A 12,074-nucleotide genomic window follows, 5' to 3' on the forward strand; every position below is an offset into this window, starting at 1 on the left:
GTCTGACAATCATTTCCTACTCTGCTATTTAGATCCCCAACAAGGACCAATTTTTCCTTTTTCATTGTGTCAGTTGCTTTTTCTAAAGCATCAAAAAATTCCTCCACTTCTACCTTAGTAGAACCTTCTGTGGGACCATAGGCACAAATAAGTCTCATTGTCCAGTTCCCCATTCTCATATTTGCCAACATCACTCTACTTGAGACTGCCTGCCATTCAAGAAGATTAGCCTCGTATTTTGTGTTGAATACTATGGCTACTCCTTATTGCTTTTTTGACATAATGAACTTCAGTGAAGAATAAATGAAAACAAAAATAATAAAATTACAGTGTATGGACCATTGCACCTAGTAGTTGTCTTCAGAGGAGCAAGGGAAAATAATGAAAAAAACCAACTCCTAGTCAAAACCGTCCATTTTTAATATATGGTTGAATACATGTCATTTATGTTTTAATATTTTAATCACAGGAATAACCAGTTTTTCTATACCCTTTTAGAACATAGGCAAATTGGCTATATTGTAGTATTTGCATTTTAGAGCAACATGAAAATTTTTCAGAAAGAAAAAACATCACCAGTTATTTTATTTAGGATTGTCAGTCTAATAAGTGATTTCTGTCAATATCATTTTAGTTATTTCTTCAGACGTGATGATATAATTGTAAGTAGTGTATTCAGTGGAGCTTGCTGTTACTTTCATATATAGAAAGTGAAGTTATCGTAGCAGCTTGGATGAAGAGAAGATATGTTTTATTCAGTATTCTGTGATTTTAAGATGCAAAAAGAGTTTTCACTTATGCTGCTGTCATTTGGAGAAAACTTTTGTTTCATGTTAGTCTTTCTCCTGTGTGAACTCAAGGAGAAATAAAAGTTTGTGTGAACTCAAGGAGAAATAAAAAAAAGAAAGAAATTCCACAAGTTATGTCCATAGGACAATATCTGTTGGTCTATGTGCATTCAAGTGTTTTTTCTTGTAGCGAATTGAAGAATTCAATGGTGCTTGTGTAGTAAGTAGTTGATTTGATGTTGTATATATTTGTGTTATTTGTAGATTAAAGATTTTTATTTTGGTTACAAGAATTTGAAGACTCAATCTCTTAATGAGTTTAACAGTTATTAAGATTATTTAAGAGGTTAAGTTACATATGAGGTATCCCGAGGTAGGAACTTGTGTACAAGCTAGATTTAGGAGTTTAGTTAGTGTTTTATTTTTATTTTGAATTTAAGAGTTTTAACCACTCAAAGTATGTAGAGGAGAAAATAAAAAAAAATACACCCCCCCCCCCTCGCACTCACTTGCCTACCTACTTATCACTTAGCAAAGTTTCTATCACAGCTCTTAGGCACTCGTACTGCCATTACTTTGTAAAACATATATCACATTTCTTTAAAAAAATTAAAAAAAAAAAAAACATTTACAACATAAAAGTATCATGATCAGTTTCAACATTTCAATCCTTATTTATTAATAGCTAAAATCCATCAATTGTTAAGTGTTTTCTGCAGATATATTCAAATTGTGAGATTTCATCATGCACTCTGGCAACTTTATGTGTAAAAACAAAATTTATGAGCAGATTGAGGTACCACCATGGGCAGACCTCTCTTCCTTTACCTTGCAAATTACTACCTGAAGAATTTGGAAGACTCATTATTTCTCTCCATACAACCTCAGCCATCATTCTGCATGCAAGGATGTCTTAGCCATATCACCACATCCTGAAACTGCTCTACCTTCATTCTTAACAAAAATACAATCTACCTACATCCTCATATCAAATTTGTGACAGAGACAGAATTAAAAGAAAATTAGCTTTCCTTGAAATTCTCCTCTCCCTCCCACCTGCACACCATCTGGCATACTGACGTTAGTATATCATAAACTTACCTTCACAAGGCAATACATTCAAGACTCTGCACATCATCCATCTCATAGGCATAATCAAGATACTTCTAAACAGAATAGAGCACATGTCTGCTCCAAACCTCATGACCATAAACTAGGGCTTAACACTATTCAAAGCATTATATATCAAAATGGCTTTATCCCAAAAAATAGATCCTGAATATCATTCTTGTCCTAAGACACCCTGCACAGAGTACCAATCCTATACATTGCTGGAATCTTTGAAATAATTTCAAAGATCCTAAAAAAAAATATAACTTGGGGCCTACTTTCTTTCCAGTCAAACTCTCCTTCATGCTACCTTTCACTGAGGTTAAACAGTTTCCTCTTTTACTCCTAAATGTTTACAAGATTTCTTGTGATTGTCTATTCTGATATTCTGGACGAACAGGACAGTGGACTGAGAAGAGGCTGCAAGAACATCAGTCCTACATATATTTTAAAAAAAAAAAAGAAAGAAAGAAAGAAAGAAAGAAAAATGTGAACTAACGTGGCTTTGAGTCAACTTAAACCACAGAATTCTTCTGGTCCAAGACATATCTTTTCTTCAGGTGCCATTATAAATTTTAACATTATGTTTCCTTAACAAAAGTTTTGGAGAATGTGATCCTTACTAACAGTGAAAAATACTCTATCTTTTTTTTTATGTACACTTTTAAACCTTATATCTATTGTACTTATACCATACTTGCACATGATTCTCTCTGTTGTGAAATCCATTCGTTATTCTACTTTCTTTTTGAATTGCCAGTCACACACACACACTGAAGAAGATCTGTAAGTTTTAAGTTTCAGAAAAAAATATTCGGTTATATACTTAAGTAATAATCTTCTTATGGCTAAGTCTAAAAGAAAAGCTTAGGTCTTGAATGTTATTCATAACTTATTTTAATTGTATGTTAATGCTATTAAAATAAGTTAATTATTACACCAAATTAACTATTTTATATATATATATATATATATATATATATAAAGATGTTTATTAACTGGCTTATATTTCACTGGATTTCAAACCATCATCTTCAGAGCACAAAATAGCATGCTAGAGTTTGCATGTGACAACGAGCAAGTGAAACAATTCAAATTATAATGGACAAAAGTCCTAATTTGGCACCCTCTAATGTTGCAAAAAAAAGAAGTGGTATGTAGGAATTGTAGATGTTAATCAAGTTGTAGATCTTAAGATCAACTCCTACGGCTATGTAGGAGTTGATCTTAAGAAAATAGTCTCCAAACTTTTTGGCAAATTAATGCAACCATACTTGTTCAGGTTAGAGAATTCTTCATAGCCATGGCTGACTCTAAAAATAATTTTTCTGATTTGTAACGACTTCTAAATTCAGAAGTGGTTACAAATCCAATGTGAAGAATGCGATTGGTTTCCTTCAATCTGACTCTGTGTGAAGGGGTGTCCAAAGCGTAGTCTGCTAGTTCTGACTTGCCATAATAATGATAGCAAATGTATTATTTTATGTTCTCCAAGGTAGATGTTAACAAATCTTCTAATCTGACCATAGTACGCCAAGTCACAGTCACAAGGAACTTCATACACTCCAGGATATGCTCGAGAATGGAGTTTATCTTAGTGGAGTGGATCAGCATTGCTAATTTAAGATGCAGCTTGAATGTGGTGCTAAGCCCATTTGTTATTAGTACTTTGGCTATCTTTCCTGATGAACCTCCAACACAGGGAATAGGAATAGTAGTGTTTGTTCTTATGTTTTAGAGGAAAAAGAAGTAATGGAATTATGTATAATTTTATCTATTTTGCAGAAATTGTAGCTACTGGCCAAGGAAGTATGTCTCAGATATTTAAGTTCAGTGAAAAGAGCTGTAGTATTAGAACAAATTGATCTGGTTCTGTGCATAAGTGTTTTTAAAATACCATACTGTTGGGTTGCATGATGATGTGAGTGTTTATGCAGATATGTAAGTGAACTGTTTCACTTACATGATCATTGTTGCATGTACACTATAACATGCCAATTTGAAATTCAGTGATTCATATTTATTGCATTTTAATGTTTAATTGGATTATATTCTTATTATTCAAAGTTTAACTGAATTACAGTTTTTTTTTAATTATTATTTATTAATTTTTTTTAATAATGATATACAATATTTCCCCCTTATCCACGGGGAATACATTCCAAGACACACTGCGGATACATGGAACTTAGGATAGTACCGAACCTTTATATAAACTATTTTTTCCTATACATATTTACATACCTATGATAAAGTTTAACTTATAAATTAGGCACAGTAAGAGATTAATAACAATAACTAATAATAAAATAGAACAATTATAATAACATACCGTAATAAAAGTTATCTGAATGTGAATGGAATCTTAGCAACCTCGGCATATGTTTTTATTATTGTTATTATTTATTCATTATTTTATGAAGTCGAGAACTTTCACCTTTTTCACTTAAAAGGAAGCACCTTACGGCTTCTCTTTGTCCGAATTGACAGCATCACTGCTCTTGTGCTTTGGGACCATTATTAAGTAAAATAAGGATTACTTGAACACAAGCACTGCAATATCACAACAGTCAATCTGATAACCAAGAACTACTCAGAACAATACGCAATTTAAAACTTATGAATTGTCCATTACTAAAAGAAAGCACCACATGGCTTCATTTTGGCGATACAAAATTACATAGGCAAAGTGGATATTAGATCCAACATTATTTCAAAGCCAAACGTTTGTAGAAACTATGAAAGTTTCGTAAGTTGTCTGAGTGCTTACAAGAATGCAATCCTTGGCATTCCCGAGTTGCCTTAGCTTGCACTACTTGACTTAAATAGCTAAGGCAACTCGAGGATGCTGAGAATTGTATTCTCGTAAGCACTTAGATCAACTTATGAAACTTTATCATTTCTACAAACATTCACCTTTGAAATAATGTTGGATCTAATATCCACTTTGCCAATGTAATTATAAATTGTTTATTTCTGGAATTTTCCATTTAATATTTTCAGACTGGGGTTGACCACAGATAACTGAAACAGCAGATAGTGAACCCACGGATAAGGGGAGACTATGGTACATACACTCCAGGATATGCTAGAGAATAGAGTTTATCCTTAGGAGAGTGGATCAGACTAATTTAAAATTTCTTGATTGATATATTTCTTGATACAACTGGGCTGACAACAGGAAGGATAGGGCAAGTAATTGCAAATATTAGGGTTTATAACATACTTCAATATTAACACAATGATCTGATCTTTTAAGAATTATACTTAAAAGAGTATAACTTTTAAGAGTTATACTTAAAAAGTTGATGGAATGTTTTTCCATCAACTTTTTAACTATCAACTGACAATTACTGAAAACAGATGCCATACATATGGTCAATAATTACGTTGACTTTTTGTTTATACCACTGATCTGTTCATTTCTAGGATTTTTTTTAATATACATTTTCATATTCATATTTATTGCATTTTAATGTTTAATTGGATTATATTCTTATTATTCCAAATTTAACTGAATTGCAGTTTTTTTTTTAATTATTATTCATTCTTCAAATCTATACTTCTATCCTTACATACATAGTTAGTACTTCAACCTCAGCATTATATTTTGTAGACATAGTGATTGCTCAATTATGAATTCATTACTAAAAGTACTCCTTAAATCTAGATATTAAGTTTAAAAGTTCCAAGTTCTTATCACCATTTCCATTAAAAGATGTTAAGGTATTACACTTTATGAATTTCTCTTTTCAAATTAACTATTAATGAGCTAACAAAATATTACATAGTGCAAAATTTTAAATTAAGTAGAGCTCAATTTTAATTCAGAAATTCCTAGGCAGTTTTTTGAGTCCTATTGTGGTTTTTGTCTCAAGCAACAGTGATTAGTGGTTGAGGATAAAACTCAGCCGGTTTTCTGGCTTAAATTCCATTTGCAAGGTATTTTTCCTTCTGTACCTCAATGACAATAAATCCAGAAAGCTATCAAATGCTTGTAATTCAACAGCATACACAACTATTTCGACAAACTCACCAGTTTTGACAATAGAGAACAATGGATCATGACAAGAACAAAGTAATAAAAATCCTTATCTTACCAACATAATAAAGGGAAAGAGAACTAAGGTTGTGTATATTTCTGCTTACATGCACCTTAGTATGTTATATGATGATCAAGATATTCACACATGGAATACGGTATTCTCAAATTTAATGGGATACAAATACACTAAGAAACAGTCATTGGTCCTAAGAAAAATAAAACATATATCTCAATCAAATTAAATAAAGAAATTAATTCATTTCAAAAATGAAAATGGCCTATTTATCCTTTAAATATGAGGTTTGTTGGGAAATTCTGGAACATTTTAAATAAAAATTTTCAAATTGTCTAACTTAGAAGCTATTCAGTGTTGTTACCTTTAAAGTTTTGTATACACCTGCCAGCATTTCTTCCATTCTTTGAAATATTTCTGGAATGCTTCTTTCAGGAAAATGTTGGCTTTCAACATCAATTTCAATTTGAGGAATACAAAAAAGTGTGCTAGTGTGAGGTCAGGTGAATAAGCAGGCTGTGGTATGAGCGATGTTTTGTGTTTCGCCAAAAACTGACGGATTAGTAATGATGTGCGCGTGGGCACATCATTATGATGAAGCATCCATCAGTGTTCCCTCCATGCATCGGGACTTTTTTTTTTCTGATAGCCTCACAAAGACATTGCATTACCTCAAGACAATAATCCTTGTTCACAATCTTGCCTTGTGGAAGGAACAGAATGTGAACAATGCTCTCGGAAGAAAAAAAACTGTGATCATCACTTTTGACTGCACTTGTCTCATTATTTTGGGTTTTAGTGACCCATTTGATACCCACTGTGATGACTAAGCTTTTGTTTCGATGTCATAGCCATAAGCCCACATCTTATCCCAGTAATGATATTTTTTTAAAAAGTTTTCATCCTCGTAAGCTCGAATGAAAAGCTCTTAGCTCACATCAACTCGAGTTTGTTTTTGATCATCAGTCAAAAGGCAAAGCATAAATTTGGCTGCAATGCAATATATGCCTGAATTTTCCATAAGAATCTCATGACAGACTTTTTTAAAATGTTTACTTCTTCAGTTACCTCACAAACAGTTGAATGGTGGTTGGAATAGAGGAGTTAACAAACTTTTGCATAATTATCATCAATTTTCAATGTTGATGGTTATCCTGAACAGGGATCATTGTCGACTGGAGTTCAGTCATCTTTGAAATGTTTCCACCACTTGTACATTTGAGTCTGGCCTAAAGCCTCATTCCCAAATGCTGTTTTTAACATTTCAAATGTCTCCATGAAGGATTTTCCCAATCAGACACAAAACTTCACAGAAATTCATTGATCATGGAAATTGCTCATTTTAAACACAACAAAAAATCGCCAGATTAACTGAACACATGTTGACACAAACAAACATAAGACAATAACTAAGCAAAATATCATGCTTCGGTTTTCGCTAGGCTATTTCCCACTGTTGCCACTAGATTGCAGCACATGAAGCCTGCAGCTAGTGCTTGTTGGCACAATAATTCAAAAGTTTGGGAATTTACCAGACAAACCTCATATGTTTATAACTTTTTCAAAACATTGAATAAAACATAAAAAACTATCTTTGAATTTACCATTTATATTTCCAGAAAGCTCCTGGTTTTGCTTTGGTTGTGCAGCTTTTCCAAGAGCTTCATAGTTGGGTCCTATTTTGTATAAATTCTATAAAGACAAATGCTATTTAATTGAAAAATATCTAAAACTTCATGAAACAGCAAACTTCTATATGAACTACACTGGTTTCTAAAAGCTAAGGACGAACTACATTTTTACCTGTATGTGAAATTTTTCATGACTACAGCCAAATGTGGACAAATTTATTTTCAGCATACTAATAAATTGTTACACAAATGACACACCTCTCACAACATCATACTATGTTATCACCAAGTGTTTCAGAAGTTGTCGAGGCAAACTGACCCACTCCTGTAATTAAAATGAAAAGCCAAACGGCTAGTTTTCTGGCAACTTAATAGAAATTAAGCGGATAAAAATCCTATGTTGTTATATAGCCAGTAAATGAAACTCAAGATCGAGAACTATGATCTATATGAGTTTCAATGCCGAAAAACTATTGGCGAAGGCAATTCGAAGCAAAGGTGGAGCAAGCTCCCTCACTATTCTTGATATTCTCTCATAATGTAAAACACAGCTCCTAGGAGATGTAATACTGTCATTACATTCTGAGGGGAGGTCACTACCTAGACTGGTTTCAACCTTTTTTGAGGTCTCATCAGTGAGTAGGTAAACCTGGAAGATATCAAAGCTTAGTGAAAAGAACTTGCATACCTTCACTATACGAATGCCATAAAGGTGTGCTTGTATTTTGTAATTAGAATGAAAAGCCAAACGGCTAGTTTTCTGGCAACTTAATAGAAATTAAGCGGATAAAAATCCTATGTTGTTATATAGCCAGTAAGTGAAACTCAAGATCGAGAACTACGATCTATGAGTTTCAATGCCGAAAAACTATCGGCGAAGGCAATTCGAAGCAAAGGTGGAGCAAGATCCCTCACTATTCTTGATATTCTCTCATAATGTAAAACACAGCTCCTAGGAGATGTAATACTGTCAAAAAAGGTTGAAACCGGTCTGGGTAGTGACCTCCCCTCATAATGTAATGACAGTATTACATCTCCTAGGAGCTGTGTTTTACATTATGAGAGAATATCAAGAATAGTGAGGGAGCTTGCTCCACCTTTGCTTCAAATTGCCTTCGCCGATAGTTTTTCGGCATTGAAACTGATATAGATCGTAGTTCTCGATCTTGAGTTTCACTTACTGGCTATATAACAACATAGGATTTTTATCCGCTTAATTTCTATTAAGTTGCCAGAAAACTAGCCGTTTGGCTTTTCATTTTAATTAAAATACAAGCACACCTTTATGGCATTCGTATAGTGGAGGTATGCAAGTTCTTTTCACTAAGCTTTGATATCTTCCAGGTCCACCTACTCACTGATGAGACCTCAAAAAAGGTTGAAACCGGTCTGGGTAGTGACCTCCCCTCAGAATGTAATGACAGTATTACATCTCCTAGAAGCTGTGTTTTACATTATGAGAGAATATCAAGAATAGTGAGGGATCTTGCTCCACCTTTGCTTCGAATTGCCTTCGCCGATAGTTTTTCGGCATTGAAACTCATATAGATCGTAGTTCTCGATCTTGAGTTTCACTTACTGGCTATATAACAACATAGGATTTTTATCCGCTTAATGACCCACTCCTTATTCAGAGCAAGGAAAAGGCCTTGTTATCTGGAGGGGATTTTCAAGCAACAATGCATCTGCCTACTGTGTCCCAAACAAGTTCTATGGAGTTGAGATCTGAGGAGCATGCTGGCCACTTCAATTAATATCCTCGGTCTCCACAAGTATCTCCACTGCTTGTGTACAACGTGTAGTGGCACTGTCACCTATAAAAATGAATTCTTCACCTACAGCACCAGAGAACAATTGAACATCACATTGTAGAACTTCACTACAATATCATTCACCAGTTATAGTCCCTTTTTCCAGTATTTGTACCTTGGTGCGTCCATTAAGCATAATGCCTCCCAACACCATGACCCCAGCACCGCCATATCTATCTCTTTCAAGAACATTCTGTGATGGTAAGCAGTACTACTTTCATACACAAGCATTTCATGCATCAAATCAATGCACCATGCCAAGCTAAGCTTGCCATGGTGCATTGATTACATATGCTGTTATTATCAAAAATCTGTCTTCATGCTCCACGGCAGCGTGAGGGCAACCTCTTAGCAAATGTCTGGAACTCATTCGTTTGGTTTGAAATGCTGATCAGATCCTGGATACAACACTATGTGAGATTCCAAACTCTCTGGCAATATCAGTAATTCTGAGGCCTTCTTCAAGCTTTCCAATAATTCTTCTCCATGTGAAATCACCAAGGTGGTGTCTTTGAGACATTACAAACCATCCAATTTTGCAACTTCATTTCTTCACAAAAAGAGCTTCCTTCAAACACAATTTGCTTAGCACAGCCTTTTGCCTTTTATCCTGTTGAGTGCAACCATGTGATCCTTTTGCATGCAATTCGAAAATTTGAAAGCGTACCTGCTTTCTACTTAAATTCATCAGTTATACAAATTGCCACAAGCTGATTCGTCTAAATTTGTCATTGTAATCTTCAGAAATAGTGTTCGTCCTTATGTTTTTGACACCAGCATACTATTTTTAAAATATAAGAAAATAAAACTCAAAACAAGCAAATTAAAAATATGAACCAATGACAGTAGTTACATGCAATGTGACATGTTTGAGATGTAATCATTAGCAAATAGTAATAGTTTATATGAAAGAAAAGAGATAAGAAAGAAAAGATTTGATGTCGTGGGCATTGAAGTTGTCATCTATGTAAGGCATGGAGCTCTTGTCCCATTCGATATTATGGTGAGTGTTGTTACGTCTCCAATATGTTCTTTTTGTCTTATTTCTAAACATCTAGATGTTTGCTCTATGTAAGAAAGGCCACAAGAACATGGTAATATTATAAACTCCAGGATGTTTGTTGAAAGGGTTGTGGTCCTTAGGTGAAGATAACAAAGCTTGTTTAGTCACAATGGATTTGAAAGTCTCTCCTGTGTCATAAGATTTTAGGAGATTGGCAATTGAGAGAGAAAGTCTATCAATATAAGGGATGGAAACTAAGCTTCTGAACTGAATGTTTGGAATTTGTTATGTGGAGCAGGAGTAGAGAATAGTATTCTTTGTGCTATTTTCTTAGAATGTTCATTGCTCACCAGTAGAGAGAGAGAGAGAGAGAGAGACTGTAATTCTTTCAGTTTTTCTTAATTTCTCGTAATGGAGATTGTCCTTTTCTTGAATCTATGTATAATATCTAATTTTTGTGATATATGGTACAGTGAGGAGGCCTCTCCTTAGCATATGGGGTGCAGGAGACAGCTTCTCCTTAACATATACGTAAGCCCACTCATAAAGGTATACCTGTATGGCCTTATGGTATACGTCAAGGAGAGGCCTCCTCCTGCTTTTTTTTTTTTCTTTGAAATTAAAAGATCTAGCAAAGGTAATTTTCTTTCATTTTTAAGTTCCAAAGCAAATTTAATTTTATGATGTAAAGAGTTAATGCACAAAAGAAAATTGTACAACTCGGCAATACTGTATTTCTAGATAATAAATACATCATCTATGTATCACCACTAAAGTGAGGACTTTTGATTTGTAGATGTGAGGAAATGTTTTTCAAAGTTTTCCATGAATAAGTTAGCACACAGAGGAGACAGGGGTCTTCCCACTGCAAGGCTAGATAGCTGCTTGTAAATTTCTCCATTCCATCTAAAATAATTTGACTGGAGACAATGCCTAAATAGTCTGGAGATGTCAGGAGGGAACAAATAATCTATAAGTGCTATAACTTCATCCACAGGAACATTAGTGAACAAAGTTACAATATCTAGACTAGCTAGAATATCCGATGGTAAGATGGAAATTTCTCCTAGTTTTTGTACAAAGTGTTGCAAGTTTTTGATGAAGGAGTCTGTATGTCTGATGTGGTTCTTTAAAAGTTTAGCCAAATTTTTGATAACAGATAAGAAGGCAAACTAATACCATCAATGTTGAAAGTTTACAAACTAAGGCAAGTGATACGAAGTCATTAGCCTCTACATACAAGTAGCTTAGACATGAATATATTTCACATGCAAAACTTTGTTTTGCTTACTTGAGAAAAGGATTAAAACCAAGTATAAAATTTCTTGGTATCTTTAACGTAATACCATCTATGATAGGCCAAAGAGGAATGTTAGTCTTGCGAACCTTTGGTAAATTATATAACTGGGAAGCAAGAAGTCCTTTCCTTTCTAACAACTTCAGGTTCTCTTGAAAGCACATGTAACGATTTGTCGCATGCCCGACAGATGGCAATCTGGAAGTATGACACAATTTTATCATTCTTATCCTGTGGGCAAGTACAGAATAATACAATTTGTGCAATGCCTGCATTAATCACTGATTTGATGTTATGTGAATGCATTACATAAGACTTACTTTTAATTATCATTCTGTTTCTATAGAGAATTGAGGTGCTATCTACTCACATCTGG

General features: G+C 34.0%; 1 protein-coding gene across 4 annotated transcripts in view; it reads right to left on the bottom strand.

The window, feature by feature from the left end:
• ash2 (Set1/Ash2 histone methyltransferase complex subunit ash2) overlaps positions 1-12,074 on the bottom strand; it is a 315,384-nt gene that overhangs the window by 192,041 nt on the left and 111,269 nt on the right. For all 4 annotated transcript variants that reach the window (XM_090396985.1, XM_090396987.1, XM_090396984.1 and 1 more), the window contains exon 8: positions 7,561-7,648. In XM_090396985.1, coding sequence (XP_090253111.1) covers positions 7,561-7,648 — 88 coding nt within the window. The remainder of the gene's footprint in view (positions 1-7,560; positions 7,649-12,074) is intronic.

This window comes from Typopeltis vanoorti, chromosome 8, assembly GCF_054136105.1.
Source record: "Typopeltis vanoorti isolate ZY-2024b chromosome 8, IOZ_Tvanoo_1.0, whole genome shotgun sequence".
Taxonomy (NCBI): Eukaryota; Metazoa; Arthropoda; class Arachnida; order Uropygi; family Thelyphonidae; genus Typopeltis; species Typopeltis vanoorti.